Source organism: Dipodomys spectabilis, unplaced genomic scaffold (genome assembly GCF_019054845.1).
Source record: "Dipodomys spectabilis isolate Male_0828 unplaced genomic scaffold, ASM1905484v1 ptg000019l, whole genome shotgun sequence".
Classification (NCBI taxonomy): domain Eukaryota; kingdom Metazoa; phylum Chordata; class Mammalia; order Rodentia; family Heteromyidae; genus Dipodomys; species Dipodomys spectabilis.
Genome location: NW_024870696.1, coordinates 8006515 through 8029553, shown reverse-complemented (window position 1 = coordinate 8029553; position 23039 = coordinate 8006515). Strand labels below are relative to the sequence as shown.

At 35.7% G+C, this 23039-nt stretch overlaps 1 protein-coding gene across 1 annotated transcript in view; it reads right to left on the bottom strand.

The window, feature by feature from the left end:
* The window catches only part of Pld5 (phospholipase D family member 5), a 342516-nt gene that overhangs the window by 136742 nt on the left and 182735 nt on the right, over positions 1-23039 (bottom strand). Inside the window, exon 3 of the mRNA XM_042674470.1 lies at positions 4743-4911. Coding sequence (XP_042530404.1) covers positions 4743-4911 — 169 coding nt within the window. The remainder of the gene's footprint in view (positions 1-4742; positions 4912-23039) is intronic.

Sequence of the window (23039 nt, the reverse complement as noted above, 5' to 3'; positions counted from 1 at the left end):
TGCGTTGCCATGGGTTTTGAATTAATTGGAAAATATGGTTACCATGGAATTGTGGACCTCATTAGCCCTCAACATTGCTATGAGGTAGCATAAAGACATTATCCAGTTACTCTTAGCATGGAAGGAAACAGATACAAAGAGATTAACAGCATCTTTTCAGAGGTAGGAAAGACAAAATGGTGGGAATCAAAACAGCAACCCTTCAGAGGCATAGATAAAAATTACATTTTAAGTCAATATGTGTGATTCCATGCAATTTTAAAAAGCCAACATTCATCATTCCTGTTAATAGTAACCTTCTCTCTCACACACAAAATTGCACATTATAACAGACAGGCTGTTTTTTGTTTTAGTGCCTATTTATCTGCGTGCCATTTATGATCTTATTTAGCACATTTCAAGTCTATTAGTTTAAAAGTAAATGTCATGTTTGACTATTCCCCAATTTATATATATATATATATATATATATATATATATATATATATATGCATGTATTAAACTGTAAATTTGAACCATTATTTTTCTTGTGCTTATGTATGAATGATAATATTCTTAAGGAATATTTACATTAGGTTCAGTGGAGTAATTAGACTATGAACATTTCCCCCCTACTGCCCCTCTACTGTCTTGGTCACTTCAATGCTCTTGAGTCTTGTAAAGGATTTATTGAACATTCTTGGGGACTTTGTAGCATACTAGGCCTTCCACGCCCAATGACCTCCAAATCTACACTGATTATAAGAATTTTGTAAAACAACCAGGGTTTAGGGCAGGATGAGAAATATTAGCTTAGGGGAAAAAGAAAAGCATTCAGCAAATATAATTTTGTAGATGAAAAGAAAGATTCTACATTTCTGAGGCAGAGCACATCAGAAAAGACATAATTAGGAAACCAAGTCCAAATACCAAGCAAATGTTCCGATTTTGTGTTTGACACACATGGCTCTTCACTGGTGCACATGAAGAAGGTCATTGCTGTCATTTATCCTGAGCTTATAAAGCATGAATATCTGTGCGGGTCCAGGACCCATTAAATTACATGACAAGCTAAAGCTTGTAGTTCATATTCCATTCTAAGGATTAGAATCATAGACTTTCTAAAATTGGTGTCTGTGCTCTCTCCCATTTCTATATATGCATGCTATTTCTACATTTTGCTTCTCCCTGAATCTAGGTTGGACTTGAGAATAACAGTGGCAAAAGCAGTGTTCTGAGAGTCCAGGCATTAAGAGGGCTTGCAGTTTTATTAGTTTTTACCCTCTTGGCATACAGCTTCCCTATACAAATCTTGGCTTAGACTGTCAAATAAGTGGAGTGAATGAGACTTGGTCAGCTCTCAGGCAATCCAATCCCCAAACTTCTCACTAAGCACAACTGTGGAAACAATTATTTAAAAAAAATTTTATTTATTGTTATAGTAAAGATGTTGTACAAAGGGGTTATGGTTACATGTCAGATAAAGAGTACATTTCTTTTTGAACAATGTTACACCTTCCCTTCCTCTCTAAGTTTTTCCCTCTGTTCCCCACCACCAACTTGTTTAGTTCATTTTCTACATAGTGTCTAGTGAGTATCACTGCTGCATTTGTTCTAAAAGCTTATATATTGCATATAAATGGGGGAAAGAAGGATGAGAGATAAACCAAAGAAGGAACTACTTTATGTTCATCAGAATTCAGAGAAAATATAAAACGTTCAGGTAGCCCCCGAAGTCAGCAAGATATTGTCAAAGTAAAAAAAGATCTGATGTGGTAGGTGCCTGATAATTTTAAAATTGTCTGTACACTATGATGGTTGGGTATCTTAGTAAAATTTTTTCTATTGTTTTAATTTTATTTATTATTATTATTATTCAGAGAGGTTTCAGTTATGTAAGTTGAGTAATGAGCACATTTCTTTTTGGACAGTGTTACCCCTTCCTTAGTAAGATTTATGGCTAAGGAGAGATAGCTTCCTGATGAGACAGCCAATTCTTCAAGGTTACAAATAGTCATGATTAACTAATTATTATGTCTTCAAAACTAACTAGTGCCATGTCAGACATCTTCCATCTAGTCTCTACATCCCAGGAGGCAGGAATTTTCTACTTTAATCATGCCAGATACCAGGAACTATGTCTACAGCTTAAAATCTGCAGAAGTTATTCAAATTAGGTAATCATAAACTATTGGCTCTGCTCCATCTTGTCTTCCCAAAGATACACTAGTAGAAATTTGGTCTATATTTTTCTCTTGCTCCTGCCCTTCTGTCTCCTGATCATCCTGGTGTTTTTCCACATGGCCTTATGTGGAATATCTATGAATGATGACAAAGTTACACTTTTCCTGAGCCTCTTTTCTGTTTCCTCTTGAGGCTACAGCTCAGTGATCATCTCAAAAAACAATTTGAAGGATGAAGTCCTAGGGCTTACATAATAGTCTAGCATAAAGACCCATTTGCAATTTGCTTGAGTGTGACTTTTTGCTAATTAAATGGACTATAACTGTGTACAATATTTACAAAGTTGTAAAAGGATTATACTATATTGTACTAAAAAAGGATAGAGATAATTTAAAATAAAATGAGGTCTCAAATAGACAAGATCTGAAAACAATTCTGCATAGCTCTCAGTGGTGAAGCATGCCCAAGAACCACTACTCAAGAGGCAGAGGCAGAATTGAGAATTTACATCAGACCTGAGATAAATAGCAAAAAATTCCACTTAAAAAATAAATAAAGGCATCAACAACATCACCATTATAATCATCAACAACAACACAACCAAAAGAAATTTGAACTATTTCTTTCAGAAGAACAAACATGGGCTAAGGATGTAGCATATTTTATTGGTAGAGCAGTTTTTTTTTAGCATTCACCAGGCCTGAGTTTTATTCTTAGCACTACAAAAAAAAGACCAAACCAAAACACCACCACTATAAGCAAAGACAGTGGAGCAAAGAGCTAAAGAAGTTAGATTAGGAAACCACTGCCAAGGAAATGGAATAGATGCCAGACACATTCCTAGTTTCTAGAGTTGGAAAAAATGGTAAACATATATGCAAGGCTGGATTTGGAATTCCAGTCACCTAATGACTGCTGTATTCTTTTGTTTTGAACATATCTGTCTAGTTATCTTGCCTTTGTCTCAATTTTGTAAGAGTGTGTGTTGGGGAACATAAAACTAATTAGTTCACCTCTCTCACATGGGGTGCCTCCTTCAGATCAAGAGCTGCTGAAGATTAAATGTTGGACACCAAGCCCAGGATTTTATTATTTATATAATAGGTTCATTCAAGTTTTAAGGGATGAAGAGACTATTTTGCAAGTGGAAGGAATATGAATTGCTATGTTCAGGATATTATTTCTAGAGATGGCTGCTATAAACTTTACCTAGTCTTGTCTCTTGTTACTACTCCTATTTTGGACTTGTGACTCACTTTGATCAATGGAATATGATGGTCGCAAGTTCTGTAATGCCATACTCCAGATTGCAATAGCCCTCTGTGCTTCTGTTTTTTGTGCTTTTAGTTAGAATCTGGCTACTAGGTAAAGAGCCAAGTTAGTCTGCAGAATGATGGAAGTCATATTCAGAGAAAGATACAGATACCTGTACATATTCCAGCCACTACAGCCAACCTGAGACGATACAAACACTATACATATCAGAGTCTTTTTTCCAATATTTGCCAAAAAATATCCAGTGAACAGGTAAAAGAACTTTTCTAATCACCAAGATTAGGGATAACGTATTTATTATATAACAATACATATCAGAAAGACTTGTTTAAAAGGTATAAAAGTACTTTTAATTATCTTAGTAAATTTATTTAATTCTTCATTCTGACATATGTGTTTGGTTTATCTTTTTTTCTGACATATCTTTTATTCTACAATAGTATAATCAAATGACAGATTTCATCGTGAAATGATCACAGGTTTACTACCAACAGAGTTTGCATTACAAAAGAGATAGAACTCATTTTATACTTGAATCAACTAGGTCATTTGAGCACTGTATAAACCAATGGACAGATACTTGGATAGAATAGCTCAATGCAAACATTGTGGTTATACCAATGCAAAGAAAATACTTTGAAAATGGCCAGGATCACAATGTGTAGTGGTACACATGTGAGACCAATCTGGTTACAAAAACCCCATCACAAATAATACCAACCAAATAAACAAAGCAATAATAAGATGGAGTGCTTAATTTGAAACTCATTTAAATCATGAAGTCAGTTTGCTAGAGGTTGTTCTCTGTAGTAAGTACATTTTTTTCCCTATCCACACAAATATGATAAGGACTCTGAGTAGTTTCACTTCATTTTTTTTTTTTTAAATAAAAATTGACTTGAAACCTGCAGGTACATTGCATGACACAATTTGCCCAAACACATGCCTTAGCAGGTAGTTATAGACTGAGAAATAAATAAACACTCAGCCTGAGCGAAACAGAATTCTGGGTGTGCTGGATGCCACTCATGTGAATGGTAGACCCCTTGAAGCTGTATAGCATCCCAAGGATGCGTAGCGGGCTTGGTTTAAACAAAGATGAAGCACAATTTTGCCTCTATAAACATGAGCTCAGGCATTTATGATTGACATCGTATATCTACATAAATGCACTCCTGAATACATCATTGTGTAAAGGTGGAATTAAAAAAATGATCTGAGCTTGCTTTAGGCAGGACAAGAATTCTAAGGAGTGTAAAATGCACATAAGAAAAGTCATCATAAACATAGAGGATGCAGCTTACCTGACATGCTGATGGATGACTGTGGTTGAGATCCCAATGAGAAGACACAATGTCAACAGACTTTCTGGCCATATTGAGTAAATTCATCCAGCCTTGAAAAAGTGGTAGGTGAAATGGTGCACTTTCAGAATAGTTAAGGCCTTCAGGAATATTTTCCACCAGGGCAATTCTTAGAAAAGATTTTGAAAGAAACAAACAAAATCTAGTCAAATTGCCAAGCATTCATCTTTCTTTACACATGCATACAGACATCAGAAAATAACTTCATAATATTTCTGAGTGCATATATTCTTATAATTTATGTATTTCTACAAAAGGCCTCTTATATTTTATCTATTTTATTGGTTTCTTTATTGCCAGTCCTGGGGCTTGAAACTAGGGCCTAGACACTGTTCCTGAACAGTGCTCAAGGATAGTGTTGCTCTACCACTTGGGACACTGGGCCACTTCCAGCTTTTTCTGAGTAGTTTGTTGGAAATAAGAGTCTCACACTTTTTCTGGCCTGGGCTGGCTTCTAACTGCTATCTTCAGATCTCAGTTTCCTGAGTAGCTAGGATTTATAGGCATGAGCCACTAATGCCCAGCCTAATTTTTTCTATTTTAATCTACTATCTTCTGTGATTAAATCTGGTCTTCTGTGTCTCTACTGTTTTCTATACTCTGTTCATTGTTACCACTTACATTTCAGCAAATTACAGTGTAATTCCCTAGTGTAGAGTTTCAAACTAGCTTTGGGGAAAAAGAAATCTCAGATCTAACTACATGGACATTGTCTTGTAGTAATGTACTCCTATAACAATGCAGTTTATAATGTTCAGGGCCAACACTATGGAGGTTGTGAATTAGCAAGAAGAGTTTGGACTTAATTGTGATGCATGTGGCAGCAGTCAAATGTATTTCAGGAGAAACAACTGGGTATGGTCTCAAATGAAAACCATAAATTAAATTTTGCATATCTCCAGTCTCTAGAATGATGTTGGGCATATAATGGAATTCAATAAATGTGATTAATATTGCTTAATATTTCTACTCATGCTTCCCAGAGTAAACAGAAAGTAATACTGAGAAAAAGTTATAAAATCTCCCACTTTTGGGGATTTATTATTTATATAGATAAAGACTATATAAACCTCTTGTTTCCATATCTTGGAGTTTATTTTAATTAGCATTATTTTACATGGTCATATGTGCCTAGCTATTGAGCTATTTTTAAAATTTAATCTTATTGTCAAGGTGATGTGCAAAAGGGTTACAGTTACATACATAAGATAACAAGTACATATGATCCTCCGCTAGGACTACCCCAGACATTTTTTTCTTTCTTTCTTTTTTTTAAATGTACTGTGTAAAGTTATTTCTTCTTTTTTTTTTCTTTTTCCTTTGGTGTATCCCATTGTCACTGTTTTTGACTTTAGTCTCCTAAGTCTTGTATATACATTTTCTTATTTGGGGAGAGGAAGGGGAACACAAAATGGTGACACAAAGGACAAAGGGTGAACCAATGCAGCAGTGATCCTCACAAGATACTATGTTGGAAATGAACCTACAACTGGGTGGGGGCACAGAGTAAGGGGGGAAGGAAGGTGAGAGAAAAACGAGGTAGTGCTAACAATGTTCGACAAGAAACGTACTTATTACTTTACTTATATAACTGTAGCCCCTCTGTACATCACCTTCACAATACAATAAAATAATTTTTTTTTTTTTTTTTTGTCGGTCGTGGGGCTTGAACTCTGGGCCTGGGTGCTGTCCCTCAGCTCTTCAGCTCAAGGCGAGCGCTCTACCACTTGAGCTACAGCGCCACTTCTGGTTTTCTGGTGGTTTATTGGAGATAGGAGTCTCACGGTCTCTCCTGCCCGGGCTGGCTTTGAACCGCGATTCTCAGATCTCAGCCTCCTGAGTAGCTAGGATTACAGGCGTGAGCCACCAGTGCCCTGCTAAAATAAAATAATTTTTTAAAAAGAAAAAATATAAAAATGACAGTATGTATTGCCAAGCACTGGGGGCTCCATCTTATAATTCTAGATACTCAAGAAGTGAGATTTAAAGAGTGTGGTTTAAAAGGCAACTAATGCAGGAAAGTACATGAGACTCTTTTTTTCTGTTTTTCATCCTTTTCTTTTTAATAAGTTTTTTATTGTGAAAATACTGTACAGAAGGGTTACAGTTACATGTGTAAGGCAATGAGTACATTTCTTATTGAGCATTGTTGCCTCCTCCTTTGTTTTCCCCCTACCATCCCTTCCCTCCCATTTACACAACTACACTCCCCCTACCTAAATTGTAAAGTTCGTTGTTTAACAGTGTCTTGTACATCTCATTGTTACAAAGGGTCAACCTGTATCCCTATTTAAACATTTTGTTTTTTCCCTTCTCCTCCCCAAATTATACTGACATCAAATACAGTGAAAACAGGGGTTATACCATGGGGGAGGGACATACAAAGCAACAAAAAAAAAATCGCATGGTACCTTATAAACACATTAGAAACAATAGCAAGAAAGACAAAACCACTTGTGTCCCTATTTTGGGGTTCATTTCACTTAACATCATCTTATCTGGTCACATGTACATAGCTTTTGGACTTTTCTGCTTGTTCCAGACATATACTAGTTATTGCAAGTAAGGGAAACCATAGGATTTATGTTTCTTTGGACCTGGCTTACTTTACTTAATATAATTTTTCCAAGAAAAGAAATGCATATCAAAACAACATTGAGATTCCACCTCACCCCAGTTAGAATGGCTATAATCAAGAACTCTAATAACAACATGCTGGAGGGGAAGTGGACAGAAGGGAACCCTACTGCACTGTTGGTGAGAGTGTAAACTTGTGCAACTACTTTGGAAAGCAGTATTGAGGTTCCTCAGAACACTCCACATAGAGCTCCCCTATGACTCAGCAATCCTACTTTTGGGCATTTACCCAAATGATCACAAACAGCATAACTGTTTATCACAACATTATTTACCATAGCTAAGATATGGAACCAACCCAGATGCCCGTCAGTAGATGAATGGATCAAGAAAATGTGGTATACAATGGAATTCTATGCCTCCATCAGAAAGAATGACATTGCCCCATTTGTTAGGAAATGGAAAGATTTGGAAAAAAATTCTATTAAGTACATGAGACTCTTATCTCTAATTAACTATCAAGTGGAAGTGGAGATGTGGCTCAAATAGTAGAGTGCTATTCTTGAAAACAAAAAGCTCAGGGACAGCACCCAGGCCCTGAATTCAAACCCTAGAACAAATGCACATGCACACACACACAATGATAGTACTTATCAATCCCTAAATAAACATTAATCACCTATAGCCTAATAAGTTTGTTTTCTCTTTTTTATATTTTACTTGTAATCTGTCTACTGTGATTATCTATCATTCGTATTTCATCTGATCCTATTTTTTTACTCACTTCTGAATTTGGTGACCCATAACTTTGTGCTAAAAGAATGAACAAGGTCTCCAGATTAGTAAATTTATGTTGTGCAGTTATTAACAGAGAAACCCTTAAATCTCATGTGCTTCCGGAACAGGGATCTATTTTATTTGTAGGTGCACACCCAGAGTAGACTGGCTCAGTATAGTTCATGTGTTTACCATGCATGAAGCCCCGGGTTTCATTTCCAGCATTTCACATACAAAAATAAACAAACACTAAATCCCAGAACTGATGTTCAATAAATACTTCGAAGGGTTTTCAGCTTTCAGCATGATATTTGCCATTTGTGAATAAAATTGTTAACTGTAACTTTTAAGAGACTTATTTAGCCAGTTTCAGAAACAAAAAATAACACTGCTAATAAAATGTTCTTGCGTTTCTCATTAATCTAGAATATTATAGCTTGATTTGAGTAACTGGACTATAGATATCTACAATTCTGAGGCCTGGTGACTTTATTACTACCTGAAAACTCACTTAATGTCTATTTGTTTGTGCTTAGGTTTGAATGTTTTGGACAGTTCTAGGGGTTGAACTCAGGTCTTAACATTTAGTAGGAAGGAACTCTATGACTTGAGCCATATTGCTAGCTGTCCATTTAATTTAATGTTGAACGATAAGGAAAGGACACTACGGTCAGTATAGAAATGACAATGACAATTCTCCCTACTCCTCAGAAATGTATAATGTCGTAGGAGACTCTTATTTAATTCATACTTGTATGAACTAGAAACAATTCACATGGCCGGACACGAGGAAGTTTAGTTAGATGAATAACTGGAACACAGGTAGAAAAGAAAAACAAATTCTAGTCAGGAACATCTGGAATTGTAGGAAACTGGACCTACAATGAGTCTTTAAGACAACTTTTTATGAGTGATCTGGAAGACAAAGATATTCTAAGTGTAAGGATTTCAGTGAGTTGGTGAACCCACAGACATGTGAAGAATGAGAGTTATAGGAAGAGTTCATTGGGTAGAGAAAACTGGCAGAGCCAACACTGAAAGTTGTGAATCAGGAAGACGAGGTGGAACTTAATTTTTTTTATTGTGAAAATACTGTACAGAGGGATTACAATTACTTGGACAAGATAATGAGTACATTCCTTATCAAGCATTGTTGCCTCCTCCTTTGTTTCCCCTTCCCACCCCTTCCCATCTCCCTGCCCCCCAACCCCCCTCCAAAGTTGTAAAGTTTGTTTTTGACATAACGATTTGTACATCTCTTGCACTTGGAAATAAACCAACATGTTTCAAGTGGATAATATGACAGGACACTTTTATGCTATTGGAAGAAGGAAAGGGAAATTAGAAGGTCATAAGTCAGTAAATAGAGGATGTTGTAATAGTTCTGGAAAGAAAAATGGAAAATTTCAAGTAAATGAGCTGGAGTAAAAAGAAATATTTCATGGAGGTTTTAGAAACCAAATCTTGAAGATGTAGTGTTTTAAAGATATACAAGCAGGTAGAGATGAAATATAAATATTAAGAACAGATTTTCCTTCAGAACCAACATATTGTCTCTGAGCTAGGCTCTAGAACCTTCTCTAAAGGTCTCCTTACCTCACTTTGCCTCTCTCTATACTACAGCTGGATTAATCTTTAAGAAGTGAAAATTCAAACATTCTTTCGATTTTAAACTTCCTATAGGCTTCCCCTACGGGTGTTAGAATGTTACTACTTCACACCCACACCGCTGTGGTTGTGTTTTCCACACTGATCTACATCCCTAGTGAGCATCACTGGACTCCAAGGCCCTCTCTGATTTTTACAGTACAACTACACTCGACATCTTTTCCTGCTTTCCCACTATTTTCTCTTCATTCTGGCACTTCAAGACTATTTCCCCAATCCCAATTCCAACATTGGTCATGGAGCATCACCTCTATTGGAAAGCTTCCCTATTCTCCCAATGTAGGCAACGTTTGTTTATCAATATCTCCAATAGGACCCATTCAAATTCTATTTATCACTGTGCAAGGTTGTTCTCTTCCGTGGGCTAAAGGCTGTGTGAAGGTAGGAATATGCTCCAGGCTTTATTTCCAGCACCTAATATGCTGCACTGTGTCCAAAAATATGTCCTGAGTTTTTAAAAATCTGAACTGGGAAACAGGGCTATAAGATCTATTAAAGATGTCAATGACCCTGTGCTGGTGGTTCATACCTGTAATTCTAACTACTCAGAAGATATCTGAGAATTGTGGTTCAAAGTCAGCCTGGGCAGGAAAGTCCATGAGACTCTTACATCCAATAAACCACCAGAAAACTGGAAGTGGCGCTGCAGCTCAAGTGGTAGAGCACCTACCTTGAACTGAATTGCTGAGGGACAGCGCCCAGGCCCAGTGTTCAAGACCCATGACCAAAAAAAATAAAAATAAAAAAATTAAAAAAATGGCAATGAACATAGGAAGACATGTACAATATGGTTTGGGAGAGATGATCTGATCAAGATAGAAATAAAAATGAAGGTAATGAGTACACTTCTTTCTTTCTTTTTTTTTTTTTTTGTCGGTTGTGGGGTTTGAACTCTGGGCCTGGGCGCTGTCCCTGCACTCTTCAGCTCAAGGCAAGCGCTCTACCGCTTGAGCCACAGTGCCACTTCTGGTTTTCGTGTCTTTCCTGCCCGGGCTGGCTTTGAACCGCGATCCTCAGATCTCAGCCTCCTGAATAGCTAGGATTACAGGCATGAGCCCCCGGGGCCGGGCTTTTGAGTACATTTCTTATCAAGCATCGTTGCCTCCTCCTTTGTTTCCCCTTCCCATCCCTTTCCATCTCCCCACCTGAGCACTGTCCCACCCCCACCAAAGTTGTAAAGTTCGTTTTTCCGACATAGTGTCTTGTACATCTCATTGTTGCAATGGGTCCACCTGTATCCCTATTTAAACAATTTGTTTTTTCCCTTCCCCTCCACAAATTATACCAACATCAAATACAGTGAAAACAGGGGTAAAAATGTACTCATTACCTTGCTCATGTAATTGTAACCCCTCTGTATGGTATTTTCACAATTAAAAAACAAAACAAAACAAAAACTCTAAAAAAAAAAAGAGATAAGGTGACATTGGGGGGAGAGACCAACCATGACTTGGTTTAGTTCAGCTTAGAAGAACTGAATTTATTGCTTTGGTGAGCCTCATCTATAAAGTGTGAACAGTAATTACAAAATAGCAAAATAGGATCATACATGGAAAAATAGTTACTTCACAAATGACTAGAATCACACAAACATCTTATTACATATAAGCTTCTAAATATTCATGATGAATAAGAGCTATATATGAAATTATAGATTTAATCACAGAATAAGCATTATGTTCTACCCCTTTTAATCTGAAAAGCTTTTTACAAAATACGTCAGTATTTGTTTACTTATTTATTATATGTTCCTTCCAAAAAGACTTGAAGTAAGCTTGTAATATTAGACATAGATATAACAGAATCATTAAAAAAAAGAAATAAAAATGAAGAGAAAAGCACCCTCCTAGATGCCTATATTTTTCTAGCTGGTGAAGAAGATTCAAAACACTTTCTAATTTGGGGAGGGGAAGGGAAAAAACAAAATGCTTAAATAGGGATCAGGTTGACCCATTGTAACAATGAGATGTATAAGACACTATGTTGAAAAAAAACTTTACAATTTGTAGGGGGAGGGAGGGAGAAATTGGGGAGGTGGGGAGGAAAAGGATGGTAGGGGAACAACAAAAGAGGAGGTAACAATGCTCGATATGAAATGTACTTATTACCTTATTCATGTAACTGCAATCCCTCTGTATACTATTTTTACAATAAAAACATATTTAGTTTTTTTTAAAGTGCAACATCAGAAAAGCAGGAAAACAAGACAGGCTCAAGTGAAAGGATCTCTAGGTAAGCAAGGTGAGAGGGTTAAATTTTATCTATTTTGAAACATGCAAAAGCTAAAGACAAGTTGAAAATAGAGGTTGTAATTCTATGCATGTTAAAGCCCAAATAGCTGTTAATAGGAGCTAGATATAGCATGAATAAATGACTTGAGATTAACTGTCTTCCCAGCAACCAAAGCATACTTTTAAAAAGCATTCATCAAACAAAACAAGCCCTTAAACGAAATGAATCCAAACACAATAGCTATAAAACTAGAAGTTTTATAAATACTTTGGTAGTAAGAATATACTGAGACAGACATGAGAAGACTCAACAAGCCCAGAGAAATCAGATGAGATAAGGTAGGTGGATTAATTGTACAACTCTAGACGGCTCGACACCATTCCTTTCTTCAAACTATGAAGAAAGTCTTCTGCTAGGCCTACAAACAACTCAGGATTTCTAGTCTTTTGTGTTATGAATATAAGAATCAAACCCAAGACTATTAGAAGAATCTGTGATTCTGGCACTATTAAGAATTTTCATCCCTCTCGACCCCCAAACAAGTAGATGGCATTATCCACCCAGGTCTTTGCAGTCCAAGGATAAGGAATTTAAATGGAACATGAAACACATAGTGTTTCCGAAGTAGTCTGTGCAAACTCTACAATGTCTACTTATTAACATCATTCAACCTTCTGAAGATCAGGGCTGACCGCTGTGAATCTGGGGGGAAAATTGCCAAGGCTTAATCTTTAATAATATGGGACCTTATTTTCCAAAGTAAATGGAGTTAAAGTATATATTATCAATTCACCGACAAAAGGTCACTACATTCCTTCAATCTGTCAAACACCCAAACTCCCAAAGTCAAGATGGTATTTTGACAGGTATATACCATGAACAGCACAAAATGCAGCAAAATTCTCATAAAAAAGCACTACCTGACAACATGATAGCCATAATTACAACTAAAAGATGACACAGCTGGATTCTCAACCTACCACTAACATTTAGATGTGAAAAGTGGAATATGTTTGAAATTTTTCATATGGAAAATAAAGCAAACTAGTGTCCATCTTCATTAGCAGATAAAACATTTGTGCTTGAAATGTTAACAGTGATATTTACTTTTTTGAAATACAACGTAATTACAAATAAGCAAAAATTGCAAAAACAATTTGTGTGTGTGTGTTGTCTTATGTGATGCTAAGGAATCAAACCCAGGGCCTCACACATGCAAGGCAAGCATTCTACCACTGAGCCACCTTCCCAGTCCTTAAAGTTCATATTTGACATAATGTCTTGTACATCTCATTGTTGCAATGATTCCACCTGTACCCCTATTTAAACAATTTTTTTTTCCTTCCCCTCTCCAAATTATACCAACATCAAATACAGTGAAAACAGGGGTTATATCATGGGGGAAGGACATACAAAGCAACAAAGAAATCATCTTATAAATATGTTAGAAACAATAGCAAGCAAGAAAAACCATTTGAGTCCTTATCTTAGGGTTCATTTCGCCTAACATCAACTTATCTGACCGGTTCTGATTGTCTCAGAATTCTTTTAAAAAACTCATTGACTGAAGTTGCTTAAGGTTCATCCAAATTGGGATGCTGATAGCAACTAACAAATGAAAGTGAAACTTTGCTTCCTCTAACAGAGCCGCTTTGGATGGTTGGGTCTAAGGAGACAACACACACACACAAATTGTTTTTGCAATTTTTGCTTATTTGTAATTACGTTGTATTTCAAAAAAGTAAATATCACTGTTAACATTTCAAGCACAAATGTTTTATCTGCTAATGAAGATGGACACTAGTTTGCTTTATTTCCTGCCATTGGAACTGCTGCAGTAAATGGAGAAAGTGTTTTACTACCAGTGCTAAAAAAAGTCCTGTTGATGTAGTTTAGAATTCTAGTTCCACTGTATTTTGTGCTGTTTATGGTGTATTCCTGTTAAAATGGCATTTTCAACTTGAAATGTGATTTTGATTTTTACTTTGGAACTGGTTCTTATAATGAACTGGCAATAACTCATCATAGATATGTTAGTACTAGTTGGTTTTGTTTGTTGCAAACTACAAACCTATTTCTAAACCACTGGTTTTGAGTTCTCCATGGTTTTCTTGGTGTTTAGATGGTGAGAATATTTTAATAGCTATGTATATTTCCAGGTTGCAGTTTATTAATGGACAAAACATTTAATATTTTACTGGTTGGACCTTATAAAATGTGCTATCAGATAAAAAGTTATGACAAATTTCTTGGCCACCATTTTTGCAAGGATAGTTTTCAACAAAATCAGTAATGGTTGCACTTGACATGTCCAGTGAGGAGCCCCCAGATTTAAGAAATATATCACCAAGATCAGATGGGGTTTGGACAGATGGAGAAGAAGTGGTAACACTGATCAAGGTACAGTATTCTCATAAACTGACATGTTGAATTGAAACTCCTCTGTATAACTACCTAAATATAATAATAATAATAATAATAATAATAATAAAATTACAAAGAGACATATACTAATCATATGTGGTGTAACATCTCCCAGCACTCAGGACACTAAGGCAGAAGGGTTGCAAATTTGAGGCTACCCGGGATGCACAGAAAGTTTGAGGCCAGCCAGTACTGAAGTAAATCCTTATCACCAAGAACCAACCCACAGAAAAACATAAGAGAAACATAAATCAATCAATCATCAACATCAAACTCAATAAAAATGAACCACCTCAGAAAGGGACTCCAATCAGGAAATGCCAAATCTTTATTTAAAAAGTCCTTGAAGCCAGGTGCAGGTGGCTCACACCAATGATTCTAGCTATTCAGGAGGATGAGATTTGAGGACTGCAATTTGAAGCCAGCCTGGTAGGAAAGTCCATGAAACTCATCTCTCTAATTTAACCACCAAAAAGCCAGAAGTGGAGCTGTGGCTCAAGTGGTAGAATGCCAGCCTTGAGTAAAAAAGCTCGGGGACAGTATGCAGGCCCAGAATTCAAGCTTGAGGCCAGGCACAAACAAGCAAACAGCTTTGCATAATAATCGAAGAAAGCAAAAAGCTAAGAAAGCTGCAAAGCAAGAAAAAAAGAGAAAGGATAACAGTCCAGATTTACTACCTACAACATATGATGAAATGCCACCTATTAGTCAACTTTTAGAGACTTTAACAAACAAAATCAGGGATCTAAAGAACACACTGAAAGTAATCCAACAATTAAAAGAGCAAGCAGCAACTGGAAAATAACTACAAAAGATTTAAGTTTGGAGAACATTCAGAAAGAGTGCTTTTCCAGAAGCTAGATGATTTGGAATTGGGCAATGATTTGCAATAATAAGCAGTTACCATAAATAAACTAGCACACTTATTAGATCCATTCCGATACACGGATTATCCACATTCCCACATTCAACATCAATCTGTAACTTCAAGCATTTTTCAAAATGGGAAATTATTAAGTCGACATTTTACAAATCCTATGACCTATATTATGCCAATACATGATGAAAAAAGAGATTCTTTTATTTTATTTTTTTCAGTTAAGCCTGAAAGATTGAAAGATAAATTTTGTCAGAGAGCAGTGCTTCTCACATAAATGAAAAAGGATGTTTGAAATTTAAAAAGAGAAGATAATTTTTTGTACAGCGTTAGTAAGTGCCAACCTCTCCAAGACATTACTACTATTTTGAATTTGTGGTAGTCATCTTGTTATTTCATGAGTATGAAGTGCAGATAGATAGATAGATAGATAGACAGACAGACAGACAGACAGACAGACAGTCAGACAGACATATAGCTTTGTGGCTTCTTTTGCAATGAATGAGATTTTAACTTAAGCTTTTGAAAATACAGTTCAGAGATAGTTCCATAAGCCTTACTAGATTGTCAAAGCGCCCTTAGCCTAGGGAATTTAACAAGTTCTCATTAAGTGGCAATGCATCATTGATTCCTTTTCTTCTGCTTCATACATTTTTCCTCTTAATGACTGGAACCTTGACAGTGGATAACATTATCAAGACAGATTTATCTAGAGAAGAGAATTGGGTCAGAACCAAATACAGAACACGTCTAATCATTTCTGTTTGGTAGAGAAAGTGTGGCAAGTGGAAACGATGGGGCCGAAAGTACTGGAGAGAATGTAAGAGAGAGAATGAAAGAAGACCAGGGAAGACCAAATCTATTTTCATAATTACTTGGCTTTTAAAGAATATGAAAAATAAGAGATATCACTCAGAGTTTGGTGACCACAGTTTTGTTTGGGTAATTCATTCCATGAAACAAGTCTCAGAATAATGGTCTTACCATCTTCTTTTCATCCATTTTATCTATGCTTCATAATTCTTCTGCCTGTGACAGTGTTTGTTTCCTGTGTCCTGTTAGAAAAGGTCTCTGGAAATCACCTTTGAAAAGACTTATTTCTGTGACCTATCATTTTATTTCCTTTAACAACCAACATCTGGCTACTCTCCAGGGGCCTTAGCTAATTAGTATACATTCAGAACTCATTTATATGCTACTACAGCCCCTTACACACTGTCTTCTGCAAGGAAATAAAGAAGTCAGTAGCAATCATTACAGCTCACCTTTGGACAAATCCTTGAAATGCCTGCTCATCATCTCTAAGAGGACTCTACCAGATGCCCCAGTACTGTCTAGGACACCAAAAAACAAAGTGCAAATCTTATGCCTTTTTATGGTGTTTTAAAATACAATATAAATGACTTGCACTGTGAGTCCACATAATATAAGAACATTTTTAATTTTGTAAATCGATTTGAAAACAAAATTGGAACTGTTCTTATTAGTAGTATGTATTTCCAAATTAATATGACCATCAAAATTCTTCTTTCAATCTAGGAACAATAATGCACCTTCATAAAGAAATAGGTGTAGTTTTACTGTTATAAGCAAGTGTAAACAATGAAGAACATGTATCTTCTTTAAAATGTGCTCTGAGAGTCTGTTCATAGCTTTGTTTTGGAAACTATCAGAATCTTTATAAAACATTACATTTTCACACATCATTTTGGTATTTCTGTAGAGAAACATTTAAAGAAAAGGATTTGAATAGCATAGAGCAAGAACTACTTCGTTATGAGCTGTGTGACCTTCACCAAATTACTAACCTTTTTGTGACTCTTTCCACTTTTGAAAAAGTGTATTACAAAGACCAAAGGGACAAATCAATGTAAAGTGCTTTGCTAAGTGACTGCTTCACAGTATGCACAAAGAGACTTCCTTTTACAGCAACTTACAGTAAGAAAATTGAAATTTAGAGAATTTTACAAATCCTCAACCTGATGAAACATGAGATTTACCAATGAGATTTTGCTGGGCTGTGGACATGGCTATAGTGGTAGAACACCTGTTTAGCAAGTATGAGCTTTAAGTTCAAACTCTAGTACTAAAAAAACAGAAGCCAAAAAAAACACCCAACTAAAGATTCCACGTATTTCTGTTAAAAGCATTCTTAGACACTGGAACTTTCCTGATGCCTGCAAAGTGAATGTAAGTTTATTTTAATTACCTCAAGCAACATACCCATTATTTGTTCTAAGGCACTCAAACTGTGGATTTTGATTCTTCAGCTCTTGGTTCTCTCTGATAGCATTAATTAAGAAGCTTAACAGATGGTTCCTGAAGACAATTAGATGTGTAGTCAAAGTTTTGCAGACAGAATTAGTGTACCTCCATTGTAATCATCTGATTATAATTAAAAGCCAGAATTGGCATGTTTCTAAAAATGATACAGGAAACTCTCACACTGAAGTAGAGCAGGACTGGCTACTGATAGGACTACATTTACTGGTGACCTTTGACCATGTATGGAAATGAAAGAAAGGCTAACAGAACAATCTAAAGTCTAGTTTTAAAACTAATCAGAGACCTCAGAGAGGATTCGAACAAACAGATGAATAAAGTAATGTAATCAATTCAAAACTTGGATGAGGAACTCAACAATTTGAATAGGAGAGTTAGAAATTCTGGAAAAAAAATCAGAAATATTGGAATAAAAATCTCACAAATCGGATACAAAAATCAATAGAAAGATACCCGTTGATTAGACCAAATAGAATAAAAATTATCAAGAATTTATGAAAATGTTGAAGAATTAATATATTCAGACAACCATAAAGAAAAGTAAGCAATCATGAGTGGCCAAAATTACAAATCTGTGAATATAGAAGTGGGAGCTGTGTTAGGACTAATGGAATGGAAACTATTCAATTAAGTTATAATAACAATTTTCCAAAACAGAAAAATAAGTGGATAACAAATTCTAGGAGACTATTAGAACACCAAATAGACTTGAGCAGAAAAATAATGTTTCCATGCAAAACTGTAGTAAAATGCTAAGTTTACAGAAAAGAGAAAGAAGAGAAATCTGCAGTAGAAAAGTGTAAAGCTAGACAGAAAGAAGCCTCACAAGAGCATATCATCAGAATAGCTGAAAGCCTCTCAGCAGATATCTTAAAGGCCTAGAGACCACTGACTGATGTTATTTCAAACCCAGAAACAAGATTATTTTACTATATGATAAATAAGCAAAATAAGATCATTACTGGATGTAGCAAAATTATTCTTTAGAATTGAAGGAGAAATGAAGGCCTTCCATAAATAAATTAAAGTAAAGCAATAAATAAACCAGTAATGCAGACAATCCTTAAAGGAAAACTACACACAGAAAAAGAAATGTGAATGCATAAGTACAATAGAAAAACAAATGAAAAGTAGAAAAGACCAGTAAAGAAACCAGTAAAATTCTAAGATGAAAAATGGAGAATAAGCAAATACTTTTCAATAATAAACCTCTAATTAAAATATGAAGGCTGCTAAATAGATTTTTTTAAAGATCCAATATTTTCCTATCTTCCAGAGACTCACTTCAGTGGCAAAGACAATTACAGAATTTGATTGAAAGAATTTGCAATTATATTTCAAGCAATCTGAATCTTAAAACAAGGAAGAATAATTATACTCATATCTGACAAAACACACTTCCTACCAAAATTAGTTTGAGGGATAATGAATATCACTACATATTATAAAAGGAAGCAAAGCAATAAAACAAACTAGAAATATATGCATTAACTATTGGTGAACCCTGTTGCATGAAACAAATACAACTGCACAGAAAGGGACAGATAGGTCCAGATACAATATCTGCAGGTAACTTCAATCCTCCACCTTCATCAATACACATAGATATCACTAAGGCTAATTATTCTTAATGATTTACAATTTCTGGAAAATCTAGAATAAATAAATTTCAAGATTTATAATCTATACCAAAATTGATGTAAGAGAATACACACAACCCAAAGATATCTATAGTAAGCAGGAATATTGAAGCAGTAACAAAGAGCCAAGAATTGGATGTTTACTGTTGAATTCCTTAAGAATTTTTAAAACTATGCCACAAAATAAGAAGGCAAGAAACACTTCCAAACTCATTCTGCAAAGCCATTATTACTCTGACATCAAAGACAGAAAAGGATACAACCACAAAAAGGAGACAGATCAATTTCCTTAATGAATGAAAGTGCATAAATCTTCCACAAAATACCTACAAACTGACTATGACAACACATTAATAAAGAATTGTATACAACATGGTTTCATTCCAGAGATGTAAGGATGAATCTACACATGTAAATTAACAAACAAAACATAGCACATAAATAGAATCAGGAGAAAACATCTTTTTTTTTTTTTTAAATTTTATTTTATTATAATTGAGAACATACTGTACAGAGGGGTTACAATTACCTGGGCAGGAAAATGCATACATTTCTTACCAAGCATTGCAGCCTCCTCCTTTGTTTACTCTTCACCTCCCTTCCCAGGCTCCCCCCTCCCCCCCACCCAATCATACCTCCCCTCCTCCCCTCCACCGACATTGTAAAGCTGGTTTTTTTTTTTTTTTAAATTTTATTTTATTTTAATTGAGAACATACTGTACAGAGGGGTTACAATTACATGGGCAGGAAAATGCATACATTTCTTACCAAGCATTGCAGCCTCCTCCTTTGTTTACCCTTCACCTCCCTTCCCAGCCTCCCCCCTCCCCCCACCCAGTCATACCCCCCCTCCGACATTGCAAAGCTGGTTTTGACATGACATTTTGTACTTCTCATTGTTGCAACAGGTCCACCTGAATCCTTAAACGACTTGTTTGTCCCTGTCTCCTCCACATGTTATACTGACATCAAATATAGTGAAAGCGGGGGTTACACTGTGGGGGAGGGACATACAAAGCAACAAAGAAATAATATTATAAATGCGTTAGAAACACATGCATGAAAGAAACAAAAACATTAAAATACATATTTGAGGGTTCGTTTTCCTAACATCACATTCTCTGACTTTTTCCGCTTGACTCATACCTATACTAGATATTGCAAATAAGGGAAACCATGGGACCTATGTTTCTTTGGGCCTGGCTTACTTCACTTAATATAATTTTTTCCAAGCCTTTCCATTTCCTAACAAATGGGGCAATGTCATTCTTTCTGATGGAGGCATAGAATTCCATTGTGTATATATACCACATCTTCTTGATCCTTCATCTACTGAGGGGCATCTGGGTTGGTTCCATATCTTAGCTATGGTAAATAATGCTGCAATAAACATAGTTGTGCTGGTAGCTTTACTGTGGCCTTGTTTGTGGTCATTTGGGTAAACGCCCAAAAGTGGGATTGCTGGGTCATTGGGGAGCTCTATATGGAGTCTTTTGAGGAACCTCCATACTGCTTTCCAAAGTGGTTGAACAAGTTTACATTCCCACCAACAATGAAGTAAGGTTCCTTTCTGTCCACATCCCCTCCAGCATCTGTTGTTGTTAGAGTTCTTGATTTTTGCTGTTCTAACTGGAGTGAGGTGATATCTCAATGTTGTTTTGATTTGCATTTCTTTTATGGCTAGGGATGTTGAACATTTCTTCATGTGTCTATTGGCCATCCTTCTTTCTTCTTCAGAGAAGCTTCTCTTTAGGTCTTTCGCCCACTTACTTATTGGGCAGTTGTTTCTTTGAGGATTTGTTGTTGGGTGGTTTAATTTTTTGAGTTCCAAGTATATTTTAGATATGAGACCCTTGTCCGTTGTATGGCTAGTAAAGATCTTCTCCCAATCCGTGGGCTTTCTATTGATCTTGCTAGCTATGTCATTTGCCCTGCAGAAGCTCTGCAACCTTATACAATCCCATTTGTCCAACCTTTCTTTGATTTGTTGTGTTTCCGGGTCTCTATTCAGAAAATTTCGGCCTGAGCCGAGGAGACCCAGGGTTTAGGAGAAAACATCTTACAGTCACAGTTGAAATGGAGTTGCTGTAAGATCCATAAACCCATGAACGGATAAAGAAAATCTGGCATATATGCAAAATGGAGTATTCAACCATAAAGTACAAAATTATATTGTTTGCAAAAAACATAGACCAGGAGGTAATCATTTGCAGTGAAAGAAGTCAGACTCATAAATATTGCATGTTTTCTCCTACGAAGAATCTTGTTTGTTTTTGTTTTTGTTTGTTTTTAGTAGAAGACATAAAAATAGAAGGAAGAAGACAACCTTAAGGATGGAGGAAAGAGGACAACAAAATGTACTGGGATTAGTTACAGATTATTATGTCAAATATTTCTGAAGCTTTGGTTTACATTTCTAGGGCAATAATCTTTCTGATATTGTTTTTTGAAGAAGAGTCTTTTATAGCTTGAATTGGCCTTCAACTTGTGATACTCCTCCCACCCCACCCCAGTCTGTAGGTAGTGGGATTATAGGTTTCAACCATAATTCATGGCTTAGTACATCAGTTTTCTAAATAACCAAGACATAGTAATTACACAAAATATTTGACATTTAGATGTTCCTACTATTTAATGTTCAAACTTCTTAAACTGTCCCACTAATATTCTTTATTTCTTTATCTCTATGCTCAGTTCGTTTGTTTGCAATTTGTTTTAAAGCAAGATCCAGTTTATGTTCTTTAATTCCACTTAATTGTCATGTTTCTTTGGTCTTCTTTAACTTTTATAATAATTGCTTTTGCTTGTGTAAGACAATTGAGTCAAGAGAAAGACATAAAGAGGATCAAATTGAAAAAAAAGAAGTAAAATTATACCTATTTGCAAATGATATGATCTTATGTTTAGAGGACATTATAGACCCTTCCTTTAAGATATTAGAGCTTATTTAAAACTTGGTAAAGAAACAGGGCATAAAATTAATACACAAAAAACTCAATATTTTTTCTATATGCCAATAACACTAAAATCATGAAAGCAACTTCATTTACAACAATCTCAAAAAAGCCCCCAAACCTAGGAATTAATTTAACTAAGGATGTGAAAGACCTTGGCTTGAAAAAAATTAAAGCAGGAAATCAATGAAAACATAAGGAAGTGGAAAGACCTTCCATGGCAAAATTAATATGGTGAAAATGGCAATAGTGTCCAAACCAATGGACAAATTCAATACAATAGTCATAAAAATTCTAATATTATTTTTCAATGAGGTAGAGAAAACAATCCAAAACATCATATGGAACCACAAAAGACTCCAACAGCAAAAACAATCCTTAGAAGGGATGATGCTGAAGGTATAGAAATACCAAACCTGAAACTGGACTACAGCTATATTAATGAAAACATCTTGGCACTGGCACACAAAGAGACTGAGGACCAGCAGAACAGAATAGAAGAGCAGAAACAAATGCACAGACCTATGATATTTGATAAGGGAGTCAAAAACATAGGCTAGAAAACTGCCTCTGACAAGTGGTGCTGGAAAACTGGATATCCACATGCAGAAAACTGAAACTAGATCCTTCTCTATCTATCACCTTGCACTAGCATCAATTCAAAATGGATCAAAGACCTGATGTAAGACATGAACCCATAATACCATTACTGGAAGAAGTAGAAGAAACATCATGACTCTTTGGCATAAAAAGGAAATTTCTGAGTAAAAATTCTGATATACAGCAAATTAAAGAAAGACTTAAT